Source organism: Anguilla anguilla, chromosome 13, assembly GCF_013347855.1.
Source record: "Anguilla anguilla isolate fAngAng1 chromosome 13, fAngAng1.pri, whole genome shotgun sequence".
NCBI lineage: Eukaryota > Metazoa > Chordata > Actinopteri > Anguilliformes > Anguillidae > Anguilla > Anguilla anguilla.
Genome location: NC_049213.1, coordinates 6,137,826 through 6,157,487, shown reverse-complemented (window position 1 = coordinate 6,157,487; position 19,662 = coordinate 6,137,826). Strand labels below are relative to the sequence as shown.

General features: G+C 47.8%; 1 protein-coding gene across 5 annotated transcripts in view; it reads right to left on the bottom strand.

Moving 5' to 3' along the window:
- LOC118211767 (filamin-A-like) overlaps positions 1-19,662 on the bottom strand; it is a 68,083-nt gene that overhangs the window by 11,111 nt on the left and 37,310 nt on the right. For 2 of the 5 annotated variants that reach the window (XM_035389201.1, XM_035389200.1), the window contains 20 exons: positions 18,933-19,023; positions 18,539-18,708; positions 18,320-18,437; positions 17,482-17,744; positions 14,982-15,300; positions 14,133-14,306; positions 13,167-13,329; positions 12,469-12,629; positions 11,574-11,741; positions 11,341-11,464; positions 10,828-10,984; positions 10,329-10,518; positions 7,601-7,624; positions 5,316-5,563; positions 4,130-4,216; positions 2,409-2,508; positions 2,175-2,315; positions 1,194-1,322; positions 758-931; positions 393-554 (listed from right to left, as the gene is read on the bottom strand). In XM_035389201.1, coding sequence (XP_035245092.1) covers positions 393-554; positions 758-931; positions 1,194-1,322; positions 2,175-2,315; positions 2,409-2,508; positions 4,130-4,216; positions 5,316-5,563; positions 7,601-7,624; positions 10,329-10,518; positions 10,828-10,984; positions 11,341-11,464; positions 11,574-11,741; positions 12,469-12,629; positions 13,167-13,329; positions 14,133-14,306; positions 14,982-15,300; positions 17,482-17,744; positions 18,320-18,437; positions 18,539-18,708; positions 18,933-19,023 — 3,163 coding nt within the window. The remainder of the gene's footprint in view (positions 1-392; positions 555-757; positions 932-1,193; positions 1,323-2,174; positions 2,316-2,408; positions 2,509-4,129; positions 4,217-5,315; positions 5,564-7,600; positions 7,625-10,328; positions 10,519-10,827; positions 10,985-11,340; positions 11,465-11,573; positions 11,742-12,468; positions 12,630-13,166; positions 13,330-14,132; positions 14,307-14,981; positions 15,301-17,481; positions 17,745-18,319; positions 18,438-18,538; positions 18,709-18,932; positions 19,024-19,662) is intronic. The other 3 variants (XM_035389205.1, XM_035389202.1, XM_035389206.1) reach the window with 3 other exon arrangements.

The following is a 19,662-nucleotide window of genomic DNA, read 5'->3' as shown; positions in this document are numbered from 1 at the left end:
AAAATTTTGATTGTGTCACACCCTTTATAATTTTCCTCATATTTTACGTTTTAGAAATAATGCCAATACATGCCACTTTTCTCTACATTGATAGTATGTATACATTTTTTAAATAATGAAAAATGTAACTTCTTAAGGTTTAATGCTTAACCATGCGCATCAGTAATAATAAAGAGCTTGATGGTGTCCTGGCTAATACCTTGTTGGGCTTTTTTTAAGGCTGATATCTCTGAGCTCATACTGCAATACCAGCAGGTCAGTTATATGTGTGTCCCAGGGCCTGTCACTCACCCACAGGGGGCTTGTCCCTGGACCTGTCACTCACCCACATGGGGCTTGTCCCTGGGCCTGTCACTCACCCACAGGGGGTGTGTCCATGGGCTGTCACTCACCCACGTGGCCATTGCGCAGCATCTTGAGCAGGCAGGGCTCCTCCCTCCCGGAGGGCGTGGTCAGAGAGGCGGTCAGCTGGCTGAGGTCCAGCTCGCCGATGTCCAGCGGGATGTCCGCCGCAGACCCCACCTTCAGGTGGGACATCCTCATCGAGTCGTCGCCTAGGAAACGGAAGCGCAGGGAGTTGGGGTCACAGGTGTAGGTGCAGATCTCTGTGCTTGTGTCTGTGTCCCAGGTGCAGGTACAGATCTCTGTGCTTGTGTCTGTGTCCCAGGTGCAGGTACAGATCTCTGTGCTCATGTCTGTGTCCCAGGTGCAGGTACAGATCTCTGTGCTCGTGTCTGTGCCCCAGGTGTGTACTCACCTGTGATCTTGGCCATGAACGGGCTCCCAGGGATGTGCTTGTCGTTGTACTTGACCAGGATGTTGTAGTCGCCTGGCAGGACCGGGAGGTAGGACACTGTGCAGGTCCCGTCCTGGTTATCAGTGCAGCTAATATCCGCCTTGGACGGGCCCTCAATCGCCAGGGACAGGCCACCTACAGGGGCGCATTTTCAACAAACACTCAATTTCAGCGTGCGGATAACACCCAAGGGAAGGTGTGACAAAATGACAAAATTCCAGAAATTTGTCATTGTCCAGAGTCAAAACATTAGCAACAAGCCACCTGTTATAGAAATAAACAGTGTGTCTGATGCAGGGCAAAAAGATGGCTTCACGCATAGAGGGAAAGACCAATCAGATGCTGCGAACGGCAGATCTGTGGATGCCCAGGGTGCATTGCAGCTTTGTCGTTCTACCTTCACCGGCGTCTTTGGTGTTGACCGTGAAGACCGCGGGTTTGTTGACCATGCCGTGGATCAGCCCAGGGCCGTAGGCAGTCACATGACCACTGTTCACATAGTCCACGTAAAACTGCAGAGGACTTCCTGTACAGGAAACGAATAAAAGACACTCAGCACACAAACTATTTACAATCCAGAGTGTCATACTAAGTAGTAAGGCAAACAGAGGCTTATTCTATGCCTTGCAGTGTTTTTTGTACCTGGAATGTACCTTTTGTACCTATGCCTTGCAGTGTTTGTAGCACGCCTGGGTCAAATACGTATTTGTTTCAGATTAAAATACTTTTCTATGCTTTACTGATCTTGATTGGTGTATTGGAACCAATTAAATACTCTCAAAAAGCGCAAACCCTGCCTTCTGGTCATATTGGCAGGCTCAATCACACCAGGAAAGATCAGTAGAGCACAGAAAAATATTTAAATCCAAAACAAATACGTATTTGGCCCAGGTCTGGTTTGTAGCTGGAATGTGGATGCCTTGCAGTGTTTGTAGCTGGAATGTGGATGCTTTGCGGTGTTTGTAGCTGGAATGTGGATGCTTTGCGGTGTTTGTAGCTGGAATGTGGATGCTTTGCGGTGTTTGTAGCTGGAATGTGGATGCTCTGCGGTGTTTGTAGCTGGAATGTGGATGCTCTGCAGTGTTTGTAGCTGGAATGTGGATGCTCTGCAGTGTTTGTAGCTGGAATGTGGATGCTCTGCAGTGTTTTTTGTACCTGGAATGTGGATGCTTTGCAGTGTTTGTAGCTGGAATGTGGATGCTGTACAGTGTTTGTAGCTGGAATGTAGATGCTTTGCAGTGTTTGTAGCTGGAATGTGGATGCTGTACAGTGTTTGTAGCTGGAATGTGGATGCCTTGCAGTGATTTTTGTACCTGGGATGTGGATGCTCTGCAGTGTTTGTAGCTGGAATGTGGATGCCTTGCAGTGTTTTTTGTACCTGGGATGTGGATGCCATCGTATTTGATGTCCATCTCGTGCAGGCCGGCCTCGGTGGGAGCATACTTGACCGTGACGGTGCCGTCTTTGTTGTCCGTGATGTCCGGCTTGGCTACCTTCCCAGAGGGCATCCGGACGTCGCCTGGGGAGAAGGGTCGCACTGTGACAGACCGCCGGCGGCTTGCTCCACACACGCACATCTACGCCAGCATGGCCTCAGTTCAGGGGTACCTACCTGTGATCTCTCCCTTCTGGATGGTGAAAGGAATGACCAGGTCAAAGGGTCGTAGGCCAGCTACATCCAGTCCGTTCATGCCCATTGGCTGGTCAGTTGCCTGCAAAACAGGGTCAAAGGTCAACAGTCTTAAACAGTTGCATAGCAGTCTGGCAAGAACCACACTTTCCCAATGTGCATTGTGTATTTAACGGAGAAATGTGGCTTTGTGGGCAATAGCCTGAAAGATTAGCACATGTTGAGGCCTTATTAGTTAGTCACCAGTACATACTGCTCAATCTCTTTCCTAACACTGAACAGGGGGTCTCTAACTTTTCTTCTCAGAAATATATTTCTCTAAATTTACTTAAAAATGAAACTGGCATTTGCTTTCTTTGAAGTCTTCTTTTTACCTAAATTTTTACAGTTTCAGAACCTCTATACTTCTGAAATCTTTCAACAACAAAAAAAAACAACGTTGAAAAGGCAAAATAAAAAGAAAGCTTGACATTTTGACATCACCCACACAATGACAAAAGCTGGCAGAAGGATGGCTGGAAAAGAGGAGTATGAAGTGGTTAAATCACAATAGAACAGGATGACCATGGATTCGCCAATAGTGACACTGCAAGAGGAAGTGACATCACAGCACACAAGAGGCAGGAGAAGATGACCATGGAATCACCAACAGAGACACTGCGAGAGGAAGTGACATCACAGCACACAAGAGGTGGGAGAAGATGACCATGGAATCACCAACAGAGACACTGCGAGAGGAAGTGACATCACAGCACACAAGAGGTGGGAGAAGATGACCATGGAATCACCAACAGAGACACTGCGAGAGGAAGTGACATCACAGCACACAAGAGGTGGGAGAAGATGACCATGGAATCACCAACAGAGACACTGCGAGAGGAAGTGACATCACAGCACACAAGAGGCGGGAGAAGATGACCATGGAATCACCAACAGAGACACTGCGAGAGGAAGTGACATCACAGCACACAAGAGGCGGGAGAAGATGACCATGGATTCGCCAACACTGATATACTGTGAGAGAAAATGACACCACAGAAGACGAAGGACTCAAGGTTTAGCGCACAGAAAGCGGTGCAGATTCAGGATGAAATGACCAAAGACCCGTTGACGCTTGAGATGACGTGACTGAAAAAAGAACAATTACCCACGGGCAGAGCTGAAAGAAATTTCATTTCAAATTTAAGCCTTTTTGGTCAAATAAACACAACTTAAATTTGGTGTTTGTACTGAACACGGATGCGGCTAAACAAGACTAAACAGAAATGTTGATCTTAAGATCGTAAATGTCTCAACCAGAGGCGGACATCTTGAGTGCTTCAGCCGTTTTGCGTTCTCAACCAGCTGATAGCAGGAGAAAAGGCTCCACATGAAGTCCAACTCTAATCACCTCAGAGACATTTAGGGTTTGAAAATCAGTGTTTCCTGATCAGCACAAAGGGCTTTGTTTCGGTTTCATATGAATTTGTAGATTTTTTGGTAAAATAATCGATGCCCCGTATTTTGTTCCTGTTTTTGATCAAACCAGGTGGTTTTTGGGAAATTTCTCTTAAACCTGCAGGGAGGAATGAACGAGTGGTCAGTCCCAGGGTGCTAGGGGCAGCAGGGTGGATTCTCGCTAGGAGTCAAAGTGCAGATGCGTGAGGGTGGGGAGGGGGGGGAGGGGGGGTTGGGGTGACTGTGGGAGAATAAGGTGGCAGTACCCAGGGCTGGCCCATGTTGGGCGCGTAGGCATATTGTGGAACCTGGCTCTGTTGCATCAGCTGTTCTGTGGGACCTCCGTCGAGGGCCTGGAGGAAGAGAGGGGAGGAGAAGGAGACAAGAAACCAGAAAAAAAGAAGTGAATTATGGAGATAAAGAATAAAGAAGGAGAAGGGAGGATATGGAGAGAGGGAGAAAAGAACGAAGAGAAATAAGAAAGAGGGGGGAATGCAGAGAGGGAGAAACCAGTTTTTTTCCCCTTCATTCATTGATATTACTGACTGAATGAGATCGAGTCCACGAGGCTGTAGAAACAGAGTAAATAAGACATAGTCCATGGAGGACGACAGCAATACAACACTGACCAGATTTAGCGCTGTCAAACAAACATTAAGCATTAGTCAATCAAAACAGCATCAGAATAATGTTTAATTTTAAGTACAGTACAAAAAAACTTGTCAACACAACACTTGTCAGTACTTCAAAAGAAAACAATGTCGATACACTTAGCATTGTTCCATCTGAGAAAATACTGAAAAAATCTTCATGAAGTCTGATTAATGTGAAATTTGGAACACTTTGTTTTTGCCTAACCAAATAGCAAAGAAGTTGTTTCTATGTTCTAAGACATGAAAATAACAGCCAAACATATTTCAGCATATGAAAAAATATGAAAAGCCACAGAATTTATTCTTGGTATGATTAATTCCAGGCTTGGTCTTTGAACAAGGCAAAACCTGAATGGAGCCAACAGTATGAACAACATGGCCGGCAGTAGGGTTTTAATATTTCACATTCATTGGTGTTCTGGGGTGTTCAGGTTTGTGGCTAGCTGGGCTAAAAGTATAACTCCATGAAAATGCATGGCGTTGCCACATGGACATGGCTGACCTGCAGCAAGTCGAAACTTGAATGGTGGCTGATGACTTGAAAAACATGGGTAGCTTAAATTTTTATTTATTATTAAGCATTTTTGTCCATTTCCATTAGAAAGAAATAACACCTTGCATGAACCAATAAGTCCTTGCAAGAACCATAAGTCCCTTCACAACATCTTTGGAACATGAACTCTTTTGTTCAAGAAGCGTGGACATGGCTGATTCTAGCTGCATTGTCGCACTAGCTGCTTGGACCCCGGAATCGCTGCTTTGCAGCTGCATTCATTATTATTGCTATTACTGCACTTACCGTGACCTGGAAGGGGCTGTTGGGAATGTGCTCTCCTCCGAAGCGCACGCAGATGACGTACTTCCCGGGCTGTGGGGCCGTGTAGAAGATGTCGAAGGTGCCGTCCTCGTTCTCCACCACGTCCACGTCCACCTCCGCCCCTTCGGGCGTGCAAACGCTGCACGTCACCTTGCCCTTCCCCGCCGCCTTGGCGTCCACCGTGATCACCGTCTGCTCGCCGATCTGTATGGTCGGTCCCACCCCAGCCCCTGAGGCGCGCCAAATTCAGCACCCAAATTTAGACGGTTCCGCAAAAAAAAGAAAAAGCAAAAAAATAAAAAATAAGATGTATGTCCATATTGTTTTTACTTACATGAATAAATAACACATTCAGTCTCAACTGTCTACGTTATCCACCCAGTAACCAATAGACCAGGGTCAAAAAAGACATACTTTTAACCCTTTAGACACCAGTAGGGCTGGGAGATAAACCATATTGACGATTATCACGTTTTTTTAAGTGTACTAACAATCAATCATCACCACCATGTAGCTTATCGCCTTCCTTTTGTCTTCTTTTTCTTTAATCGTACAAGATGATTTCATCTGGCTTTTCTTTAATTGAACCGGAAGTGACTGCGAACATCCAAACTTCAGAGGCTATGATGAAGTGCTTCCAGGAAAAAAATATCACCACATACCTATTGAGTGTTCATAAGACAGCCAATCAGCAGCAATGTGTTTTTGGAAAAACACATCACATTATCACATAGAATCCGTACGACCTTGCTGCAGATAGTATTATTCTTATTAATACCCAATAGATATCAGTGGTGGTGTGTTTTTTTCTGGAAGACTCATGTGACCTCTTAAGTTTGGATGTTTACTACAACATCCGGTTCAATTAAAGAAAAACAAGATGAAAAGAAAGGTATCACACCATATGGGGGTGCTGATCGTTACTGTGTTAAAAAAAAATAATTGGATAATTATCATTACGATATATTGCCCAGCCCGAGACACCAGTAAAAAATCCTGTAGATTGCTGACAATTACAGGAGTGTTTTCAAATGTTACCAGCATCTTGAAGGGTTAAAGTATTTCAGATGCACATTTGACCCAGTCCTGGTAACCAACGGTAACATTCGAACCACTGCGCATGAAACTGGAGGAACTAGCAGGAGAGGAGAGCATGTGGAAGTCTGTGGAGGTGGACTCATTCAGACATTTTTAACCATTAGAAGCAGACCTCCGCTTCCACAGTTACCTCATCTGAAGCAGGAGTATTCAATCTTATCCAGAAAGGGCTGCTCCTTGTTTTAGCCCAGCACTATGACACCTGATTCAGCTAATTAACGAACCATAGTCTAACTTGATCAGTAGAATCCGGTGGTATAGTGCTGGGCTAAAACAAAAACCTGCAACCACCCTGACCCTTTTTCAGATAAGACCGGACACCCCTGATCTAAAGGTTGATATTGTCTGCATTTTGAAAATCACAGAGTGCTCAATAAAAATAACTGCATAACTTTGGGTCCACACTCAAAGGGCATGTGTATTTTTCAGTGAAGCACTTCCTTGGAAGGATGCAATTGGCCAAAAACACACGTCTTCTCCATTTTACCATTGCTCCAGTTTAATGGACAATGTAAATCCAGTTAATAAGATTACTTCCCTTTCCAAAATAAACCCACAGTCCATTATATGTTAAAAAAAAAAAATCCCCCCAAAACCATATAAAAAGGGTCATTTCAGCCATAACAACAAACAAGTGTATGGCTGTGGTTAGTCATTAGTAACCATGACAACAGCCCTGAGGACAGAAAAGTCATGCTGCAAAGACATTTACACAGGACGGATGGATGGGCGAGGAAAGAGAAAATCTAAACAAATATCATTCTCTTTGAATAATACCAACTTATAAGGGATAATATGATGGCCATCTTCTAGGAATGAAAGTAAATTAACCATCAGAGTTTCACTGGTTACCCATACAGATACAATAACATTTAGGTTACAGAACGCTTTTCAATGTAGTCAGGAACTGTAAAAAAAAAACGTGTTATATAAGAGCATGTCTGCATTGCATTTTAATGCAATGTCTAGTAAATTGGTAATGTTTCAACCAAATTACATGAAATGGTATGAAAAATTCCTAACATTATATACTTTTCAACTTCTGAAAGAAAAAAAGTTATGAAGGAGGAGTGGAAATATTCCAAGCGCAGACAGGCTTTTGCTAAACTGTCCCATGCCAATATTCATGCAAAACGAAAGGTAAAGGGGAAGTTTTAGAAAGCGCTTACCCAACCCATGACCTCCAATTGAGACTGAGGAAAAGTGAGAAGCAGAGAGCGAAAAAGTGAGATCGTCAGCAACAACAAAAAGGCAAAATGTGCTCCAAAAAGAACAAAGGATGGTAAAAAAAAAACAAAATAAAATGTGATTGTGAGTGTGAGCAGCAGGGCAGAACAGGTGACAGGTGTGCGTGCCCGTGTGGGTTTGTGGGCTTGTGCGCTTGTGTGCGTGTGGGCTTGTGTGGGCTAGTGTGTGTGTGCGCGTGTGTGTGTGTGTGTGTGTGGGCTTGTGTGCATGTGTGGGCTAGTGTGTGTGCGCGTGTGTGTGTGTGTGTGTGCTTGTGTGTGTGTGTGTGTGGGCTTGTGTGTGTGTGTGTGTGTGTATATTGTGAAGCTGGATGGGGCTCATCTGTACAGAGGCAATACAGCTTGGAATTGAACATTTGGGAATAGGGCACCCAACCAGTCTATCACCTATTACACTCAGCTTCCTGTTCTAATCAGTCTATAACACTCAGCTTCCTGTTCTAATCAGTCCAAGGCATGCAGCTTCCGGTTCTAATTAGTCTATAACACTCAGCTTCCTGTTCTAATCAGTCCAAGGCATGCAGCTTCCGGTTCTAATTAGTCTATAACACTCAGCCTCCTTTTCTGATCAGTCCAAGGCACTCAGCTTCCTGTTCTAATCAGTCCGAGGCACTCAGCTTCCTGTTGTAAGTGTATAACACTCAGCTTCCTGTTGTAATCTGTCTAACAAACGCTTGTGGGTGTTATTAGACTGATCATAGAGGCTTGAAATTGCTGTGCAATGTGCACGGGATCTAAGGGCCTCACTGACTGCATGAGCAGCTTCTCAGAATCTGACAATCAGCATTCATAGCATCTGCATGGCATAGCATAGGATCTGATCATGGACTTAATGTTATTCAGTATTTATAACCTCCACTGTGTTACTGCGTGTACTGCATAACACTTATGAAGCGTTTATAAACTTCTCCGATAACACATGTAATGCTTATACTGCATCTATGAGCTCCACTGTGAGGATGAATTAATATTCAGTCTTTGTTAACTTTAGCAATCATAATGAATGTAATGCTTGTATAATGATAATTAAAACTAGGACATGGATAATTTAAACTAATGCTATGGACCTCTTTTTAAGAGGAGTCTTAAATAAAGTTGAAATGAAAAAAAATAAAAAATGAAAAATGATATCAAGCCCAGGTTGAACTCATAGCTCTTCAGAAAGCTGGGCTGTGTAAATGCTCTTCTTCAAAGCTTATGATACTCAACGTGTCAGTGCTGCTCAGTGCAAATTGAAGCGTGCAACAATGTGAGTTGGGTGTGGGGGGAAGGGGGGGGGGGGGGGGGTGACAAAAACATTCAGACTGTGTTCCTATTCTTGTGTCAGGTGTCCTAGTGCTCTTGGTGTGATTTCACTTCGGACAGTTCTATTCCATGTGCGATAATGTGATCTGATTTCAGAGAGTTCTACTCCGTGTGAAATTATGTGATCTGATTTCAGACTGTTCTACTCCATGTGTGATTATGTGATCTGATTTCGGACAGTTGTACTCCACGCGCGATTATGTGACCTGATTTCAGACTGTTCTACTCCATGGTTAATTACTTGATTGATCAGATCAAGGTCTTTGAGTGATGGGTCTTTAGGTCACTCTTCAGGTTTCACATTTATGTTAAAGTACCAAAATGTGAACTAAACACAAATAAGACATACAAAACTGCAGAACCAACCACTGCAATACACAAACAACATAAATGGCGAGCACACATGAATATAAACATTTCATACAAGACATTATCATCTTGGCCGACTGAATCTCTCCTGACTTGTGAAGCTACCAGTCAGTCGGTCACAGTTAGGATTTGATATCAAACCATGGGGCCAATCACCACTCTGGAACAGAGTCTTAACAGATACCAGACCATGGGGCCCATCCACACACTGGAACAGTGCCTTAACAGATAATAGACCATGGGGCCCATCCACACACTGGAACAGTGCCTTAACAGATACCAGACCATAGGGCCCATCCACACACTGGAACAGTGCCTTAACAGATACCAGACCATAGGGCCCATCCACACACTGGAACAGTGCCTTAACAGATAATAGACCATGGGGCCCATCCACACACTAGAACAGTGCCTTAACAGATACCAGACCATGGGGCCCATCCACACACTGGAACAGAGCCTTAACAGATATCAGACCATGGGGCCCATCCACACACTAGAACAGTGCCTTAACAGATACCAGACCATGGGGCCCATCCACACACTGGAACAGAGTCTTAACAGATACCAGACCATGGGGCCCATCCACACACTGGAACAGAGTCTTAACAGATTCCAGACCATGGGGCCCATCCACACACTGGAACAGAGTCTTAACAGATACCAGACCATGGGGCCCATCCACACACTGGAACAGAGTCTTAACAGATACCAGACCATGGGGCCCATCCACACACTGGAACAGAGTCTTAACAGATACCAGACCATGGGGCCCATCCACACACTGGAACAGAGTCTTAACAGATTCCAGACCATGGGGCCCATCCACACACTGGAACAGAGTCTTAACAGATACCAGACCATGGGGCCCATCCACACACTGGAACAGAGCCTTAACGGGATGATCCCCCAGCAGCCCCCATTCCCCAGCATTACACTGCTATAAGAGAAGCTATGGGGGGGGGTGAGTCTGTACCTGTGACGGTGCACTTGCTGGCATCCCCAGTGGGCAGGGCTCGGATTCGGTAGGGCGAGTACGGGATCTCATCGCCCCCGTACTTGATCAGGATGGTGTAGCGCCCAGTCATGTCCGGCACGTAGGACACCAGGTACGTCCCGTCCTGGTTGTCCCTGATGTTGGCCTTCTTCGGTTTTCCCTCCGGATCCTGAAACAGCCAATCACCATGTTATCAACCGCAACTGCCTTTAACGTGATTTTAACACGATTTTTCCCAATTTACCTAGAAATACTGTTTTTCAGACCCCAAATGTCTCCGCAGACACAGAGGACTTGGGTAAGTCAATAGTTTGCATACATCAAGAGCTTTCGCACTCTTCACAGCTGGTAGCAGGAGAGAATTTACAGAAATAAAACCAAATACTAGTGGCCCCCAGAGATATTAAGGGTCTGAAAAGTTTTGTTTCCCATTAGGGTCCTGCGACGAAACAGTGAGGAAGGCCCAACGATGCCTCACCGTGATCTGCACCGCCAGCAGCCCTTCCCCGGCATCCTTGGCGTCGATGGTGAACTCGACGGGCAGGCTGGCTGGCACGCCAGTGGTGTTGAGGCCCGGGCCGCTGGCACGCACCTTGCTGGCATCGTGAGTGGGCAACACCTTCAGCTTGTAGGGGCTGATGGGAGAGAAACCACATTAACATCCACGCAGAGAGAAACCACATTAACATCCACACACAGAGAGAAACCGCTTTAGCATCCACACACAGAGAGAAACCACTTTAACATACACACAGAGAGAAACCGCTTTAACATCCACACAGAGAGAAACCGCTTTAACATCCACACACAAGAGAGAAACCACTTTAACATACACACAGAGAGAAACCACTTTAACATACACACAGAGAGAAACCGCTTTAACATCCACACAGAGAGAAACCGCTTTAACATCCACACACAAGAGAGAAACCACATTAACATACACGTAGAGAAACCGCTTTAACATCCATAGTGTACAGGAGAGACTCGCCTGTGTGGGATCTCCTCATCAGCGTACAGCACGTTGATGGAGTAGGGGCCTTCGCGCGTGGGAACGTAGCTGACCGTGTGGGTTTGGTCGCCGTTATCCGCCACCTCCACTGGCTCGGTCACACCTGGGGGTGGGGTGGGGGGGACAGTTTTTCTAAAGTTCCCTGACCTGGTCTGACCTTGGGAGCATGACACCGTGTGGTGGAGTATATTTTTTGGGGAGGGGAGACTGACCTTTGGGGCCCTGCACGCGGACCTTCAGAGGGGCCACCCCAGCCTTGCTGGCGTCCACGGTGAAGACCTGGGGGACGTTGGCCCGGACGTTGGTGCCCAGGCCCTGGCCCTGGCACTTCACCTTGGAGGAGTCCACCGTGTCGTGGACAGGCACGGAGAAAGGGCTACCTGCAGGAGGGAGACACGGGGAGAGAAAGAGAGAGGGAGAGACAGAGAGAGAGGGATGTAGAGAGGGTGATGTAGAGAGGGAGAGAGGGATGTAGAGAGGGTGATGTAGAGAGGGAAAGAGGGATGTAGAGAGGGTGATGTAGAGAGGGAGAGAGGGATGTAGAGAGGGTGATGTAGAGAGGGAGAGAGGGATGTAGAGAGGGTGATATAGAAGGGAGAGAGGGATGTAGAGAGGGTGATGTAGAGAGGGAGAGGGATGTAGAGAGGGTGATATAGAGAGAGGGAGAGGGATGTAGAGAGGGAGAGAGGGTGAAGGCGGTCAGATACAGAGATACAGACACTGCGGAAGATCGCAGGCTAGGCTAAACCTCCCTGATCTCAGGACATTACATTCTACATTACAGGCATTTGGCAGACGCTCTTATCCAGAGCGACATACAACAAAGTGTATAACCATAACCAGGAACAAGTGTGTTGAAAACCCTAGAGTACCAAGTGCGGGGAACGACCGCGTAGTTTAACTTGGACCCTGTAGGTTAATCTGATCAACACAAACAAAAGCAGCAACAAAGGAGTCTATGCAAACAATACAAGCAACAACTGAGTAGGCACGAGTGCAATAACTAAGTCAACTAAGATAAACTGAGGACATAAAGGGAGGGGCCTCCTCGAACCCTCAGTCACAGCGCGCTTCCTGAGTGGGCGGGTGCGAAACGAGGCATCTCACCAGTGATTGGCTGGCCGCCGTACGTGACGTTGAGGTTGTACTTTCCCGGCTCGTAGGGGATGTACTCCACAGAGCAGCTGCCATCTTTGTTATCGGTGCAGGACATCTTCGCCTCAGATGGGCCTTCCATTGCCAGCCCCAGCCCACCAGTGCCCGCACCGCTGAGGGGGGGGGGAGAATGGACATACTAAGCACACGCTAAGTACACGCCAAGCACACACTGAGTACACACATCTGCTATTGGGCAGGGGGGTGGGCAGGACTTTGCATGTATGCATTTCGTAAGTATAACGGGCTGATTTTTTTGCATTACAGGTTTATGGTTCAACTATTCTAGATGCACTTTTTTGGGAGGTGCTCTGTATTTTGTGAAAAGATGCATATTTGGTGCAGAAAAGGCAATCAGGGCACTGATGGGGATCTGGAGATTTTTAAAAAAATGAACAGAACCTAATTAGATGAACAGACAAAGCTCTGAGAAAGATTTTTGGAGACACAACAACCAGGCTGTAAGCACTGGAATGTTCTACACCCATATAAGGAACTAAAGAAAGGCTTAGTAATGTTCGACTCCGCATGAGTGCTTCGATTTCCCCTTCGTCCCATTCGCTGGTTTCCCCTACGGAGGAAGGAATCAGTGTTTGTCGTCTCCAACCCAGCTGCCCCGCCCCTCCTGCCCGCCGGGCCCGCCCCCTCACCGCGTCTCCACGGTGAACTTGTTGGGCTTGTTGGTGATGCCGGACTGCAGGCCGGGCCCGTGCACCCGCACGCGGGCGGGGTCGCACCCCTCCGTCACCGGCACGCGGAACGGGCTCTTGGGCACGGGGGAGCCGTCGTACGCCACGTCCACGCTGTGCACGCCTGGGGAGGGAGGAGGAGGAGGAGGATTACTCATTAAGGTTCCACCCCCTACATTGGCATTTACAGTGATCGGCCATCTTTGACTTCTTTTGCAGCAATTGTCCAAGCTGCATGAACCAATCATTCACATTTTATTTATATAGTGCATGACAAAGAATCTGTCCCAATATGCCTCATACCCAAATGTGAACCCCCACAAAGCAAGCCAGGGGCAACAGTGGCAAGGACAATCCCCCTGGATGGGATATCGGATATCTGATGTACTGAGAGACAGCACAGCACCACAGGGTGTGAGTCTACTTTACTTAAATCTGTGCCTTAGTGATAAGGAGCTTGACAAGGTCTAAGTGCATATGCTACCGTAATTGAGTAGGCCAGCATAATTGGGTACGCAAGCACAATTTTGTACGCTAGCCTAATTGCGTATGCTAGCGTTTCATACCACATTTGGTGGGTCTAACTGCAGTTCTACCGCACATTAAATTTACATCTAGCATACGCTTTTTCCCCCCCAAACATCGATGTACACAACCACACACACACACAGCCGGACATTAACTGGAGCCACTCATTCATGTACCAGCTGGGGGGTGGAATCAGGAAGCTCTGAACACGCCCAGTTCCCTGAGCACCGAACTGAGCACTGTCTCCGGTCAGCGGTGCTACAGGATGAATTGGGAGCCCAGAGGGGTGAGAGTGAGAGTGAGAGGGTTAGCCCAGTTCTCCAGTCAGCAGTGCTACGGGATGAACTGGGAGCCCAGAGGGGTGAGAGCGAGAGTGAGAGGGGTTGGGCGAGCGCTCACCCTCTTCGTAAGGCGTGTACTCCACTTGGTAGGTGCCGTCGCCCAGGTCCCGGATCAGGGCCTCGGTGCAGTTGCCGGAGGGGTTGTTGATGCAGGTCTTGATGTGGTTCCCGCCGGATTTGGTCAGAGCGCGGGCGTCCACCGTGAAGTCGGTGGTGGCCTCCCTGAACACTCCTGGGGGAAGAACGATGTTTGTCAATGGCGACTGCGAGGCTGTACGCTTGGTTCCATGCACCTGTTAACAATGGGTGTGGCTGAAGTAGCTGAAACCACATTAGAAGGGCTGTCGATGTACTTTTGGAAACGTAGTGTGTGTGTGTGGGTACCTCTATCAAGTAGGTAAGCCAGTGAAACATTTTGATCTTTTCTATTTTTATCTTGAAAGCCAGTGTATGCAGGTGTTCACTCAAAATGCTTCATGGGAGTAGTGTAATAATGCCTAATCAGAAGACCAGTTTTGCAGTGTGACAGAAAAAATAAATAACTGAACAATGTAGAAAATGACAATAGCTACATTTGGTAAAAGTACATTGCTGCCACACTAAATTTACATTACATTACAGGCATTTAGCAGACGCTCTTATCCAGAGCGACTTAGACAACTTTTTACATAGCATTTACACTGCATCCATTTATACAGTTGGATATACACTGAAGCAGTGCAGGTTAAGTACCTTGCTCAAGGCTACAACGGCAGCGGCCTACCCGGGAATCGAACCTGCAACCATTAAAGTTACGAGACCAGCTCCTTACCCGTCATACTACACTGCCGCCCTGTGTGTAAAAATAATAGAGAGCACACAGGGATGGACCTAAAAGCACTGAATCTGCCCTTTTAACGGACGTTACCTTTGCCCTCCACTCCTGGGCCGAACACCTTGACCCCGCTGGAGTCCACGGCAGGCTCCACGTTGAGGCGGGCGGGGAAGTTTGGCACGTCCTGGCCCCCGTAGCGGATGGTGAGGGTGTAGGCCCCGGGGTACAGGGGGATGTAGGTGATGGTGTAGGTGCCGTCGCCGTTGTCCTGGATGTGGACCTCGGCCTCGGTGCCGTTGCTGGAGATGATCTCGATGGTGAGCTCGGCGGGGCCGGCGTTGGTGCAGTCCACCACAAACTTGCCCGGCTCGCCCACTTTAGCCCGCTGCAGACCTGGACCAGAGCACCGGACCTACAGAGGGGAAAACACACACAGAGCTAAGGACCTGCAGATACACACACACACACACACACACACACACACACACACACAGAGCTAAGGGCCTGCAGATACACACACACAGAGCTAAGGACCTGCAGATACACGCACACAGAGCTAAGGACCTGCAGATACACACACACAGAGCTAAAGACCTGCAGATACACACACACAGAGCTAAAGACCTGCAGATACACACACACAGAGCTAAGGACCTGCAGATACACACACACACACACACACACAGAGCTAAGGACCTGGAGATACACACACACACACACAGAGCTAAGGACCTGCAGATACACGCACACACAGAGCTAAGGACCTGCAGATACACACACACAGAGCTAAGGACCTGCAGATACACACGCACAGAGCTAAGGACCTGCAGATACACACACACACAGAGCTAAGGACCTGCAGATACACACACACAGAGCTAAGGACCTGCAGATACACACACACAGAGCTAAAGACCTGCAGATACACACACACAGAGCTAAGGACCTGCAGATACACACACACACACACACACACAGAGCTAAGGACCTGCAGATACACACGCACAGAGCTAAGGACCTGCAGATACACACACACACAGAGCTAAGGACCTGCAGATACACACACACAGAGCTAAGGACCTGCAGATACACACACACAGAGCTAAGGACCTGCAGATACACACACACAGAGCTAAGGACCTGCAGATACACACACACACACACAGAGCTAAGGACCTGCAGATACACACACACAGAGCTAAGGACCTGCAGATACACACACACAGAGCTAAGGACCTGCAGATACACACACGCACGCACACACACGCACAGAGCTAAGGCCCTGCAGATACACACACGCACAGAGCTAAGGACCTGCAGATACACGCACGCACACATCTAAGAACCTGCAGACACACACACATGCGCACACACACACACAGAGCTAAGGACCTGCAGATACACACACACAGAGCTAAGGACCTGCAGACACACACACACACAGAGCTAAGGACCTGCAGACACACACAATTAAACACACACACACACAGAGCTAAGGACCTGCAGATACACACACACACACACACACACACACACACACAGCTAACATGCAGAGACACACACGCACACACACAGCTAAGAACATGCAGAGACACACACGCACACACACAGCTAAGAACACACACACACACACACACACACACACACACACACACACACACACACACACACACACACACACACACACACACACACACACACACACACACACACACACACACACACACACACACACACACACACACACACACACACACACACACACACACAGCTAACATGCAGAGACACACACGCACACACACAGCTAAGAACATGCAGATACACACACACACACACACACACACACACACACAGCTAACATGCAGAGACACACACGCACACACACAGCTAAGAACATGCAGATACACACACACACACACACACACACACACACACACACACACACACACACAGAGCTAAGAACCCGCAGACACACACAATTAAACACACACACACAGAGCTAAGAACATGCAGAGACACACACATGCACACACAGCTAAGAATCTGCAGACACACACACACAGCTAAAAACATGCAGACACACGCAGAGCTAAGAATCTGCACATGCACACACACACACACACACGCACACATACACAAAGATCGAAGAACCGGCACACACACACACACACATACATCTAAGAACCTGCAGACACACACACATGCACACACACACACAGAGCTAAAAACCTACAGACCCACACACACAAGACAGAAACCTACGTAACTAATCACAATTTCCTGAACAGATCACCCCTATAAGTCAGTAATAATTATAATAATAAAATCTAAGGGACCTTCCACTCATTATGTTCCAAGCACTTCACAAATACATGAGAAAAACCAAGATAAACAGGGAATTTTCTTAATAAAACATATGTATACACACACATATGTAACAAGGCAGTTACATGGACTAATGCAGCACAAATTCAGTACAAGAAACAGCAGGTTTACAGCTGGGAATGAAATCACAAACCTAAGAAAAACAAGTTTTGTAAAAACAGATGCTTTAATGTTTCGCGGTATCTGACCGATCCTCTCGGCCCCTCACCTTGGACGGGTCGGTGGGGGCCACGGCCTCCACGGGGAAGGGGCTCCCGGGAATGGGGACCCCGTCGTAGGTCAGCTCCACCTGGTGGGGGCCCTTGTCGCGGGGGATGAAGCGCACCTGGCTGGTCTCCGGGCTCAGGCCCGGCTCCACCTTGCAGGGGAGGGCCTTCCCCGCGGGGCTGGTCACCTTGGCGCCCACCTTGCCCTGTCCTCCAGCTCCTTTGGTCTTCACCGTGATGTCCTGGTCTTTGCCAACAGGCATCTCTGCAATGGAGGGGGGGGGGGTCAGCACTGGGATCTGCTAGCTATGACTACAAACCATCGCTATGTATTAACTGGGCGGGATGTCCAGAAATTCAAAAGTGGATTCGCCCCATGCAGCACACCATATTTGGCTCCTGTGCCCCTATGTTCAGCAAATGATACCTTCCTTTGCACCTGTCTTTGACCTTACCCTGAGGACTGCATAAAGACTGACTGAACAATGAGCTACTGTAACGTTATGTTGAAAAACTAATTTGGTGACAGGAAAACCAAAACAGTACGCGGCACTACCAAATTCCGGTTGCTACACAGTTCCCGGCGTATTCGGTAAGTTGGCAACAGGGCTGCTGTGATTGGCTGCCTGCGGAGGCAGATTCTTTGTCTTGGGATATTCCATACACACCTCAGTGAGTGTATGTATGCCGTCTCTCTTGCAAACTGTATCTCTTCTCTATAACTGCGAAACCCCATTTTTTAATCCAGCTACAGGCATTGACACGTTCTGTATGTAAGCAAAGGAGACACCCCCTTCCATGCAAGCGAAGAACACAGAGAGAATTTAAATTTTAACTCACTGTCTGCAAGGCCAGAGACCTTGACCTTGCTCAGGTCCACAGTAGGGGCGACTGCCACAGAGAAGGGGCTTCTGGGAATGGAGTCCCCGCCATAGGTGACGTTCACACCCAAATTCCCCTGAGAGGACACACACACACAACCAGAATTATACTCGTACTGGAATTTTCTCTCCTCGTCTACCTGCGCTGCTCCTCCGACCTTGAACGCAGGTCACTCACCTGTTGCACGGGTGTGTACTTGACGGTGTAGGTGTTGTCGTGGTTGTTGACGATGTCGAAGTCGGTGACGGCGTCTGCCTTGGTGGGCCCGACAAACTGGGCATCCAGCTTGGCTTTCCCCGCTCCCTTTGTGTTCACAGTGAAGTGAGTGGGCTTGTTCAGTTCCACACCTGAGAGAGAGAGGGACAGAGGAGACAGAGAGTCAGAGAGAGAGACAGAGACAGAAAGACAGAGAGAATGATTGACAAAACCATTTCATTTTTTTATTAGATTTTTTTGTGCAGTATCATATATGCATCCACACGCACAAATAAGTGATTAAGAGGGAGGACAGGAAAGGAAGTCGGTGTTTAAGCTTAGCACGCCCCCTGCTGGTAAGGATGACCAAACTCACCGCTGCGGCTGAGACCCGGGCCTTCAGCCTTCACCTTACTGGCGTCGTGCGTCGGGTCCACTTTCACCCGGATGGGCGTCATGGGGATGGCCTGCAAAAGCCCCGCCCCCATCCCGTTAGCAACGGCTCACTGGTGCTCAACAGAGATCATCACTGTGTTACTGGACACGCCTCACTGGTGCTCAACACAGATCATCACTATGTTACTGGACACGCCTCACTGGTGCTCAACACAGATCATCGCTATGTTACTGGACACGCCTCACTGGTGCTCAACACAGATCATCACTATGTTACTGGACACGCCTCACTGGTGCTCAACACAGATCATCACTATGTTACTGGACACGGATCACTGGTGCTCAACACAGATCATCGCTATGTTACTGGACACAGCTCACTGGTGCTCAACACAGATCATCACTGTGTTACTGGACACGCCTCACTGGTGCTCAACACAGATCATCACTATGTTACTGGACACGCCTCACTGGTGCTCAACACAGATCATCGCTATGTTACTGGACACGCCTCACTGGTGCTCAACACAGATCATCACTATGTTACTGGACACGCCTCACTGGTGCTCAACACAGATCATCACTATGTTACTGGACATGGATCACTGGTGCTCAACACAGATCATCGCTATGTTACTGGACACAGCTCACTGGTGCTCAACACAGATCATCACTGTGTTACTGGACACGCCTCACTGGTGCTCAACACA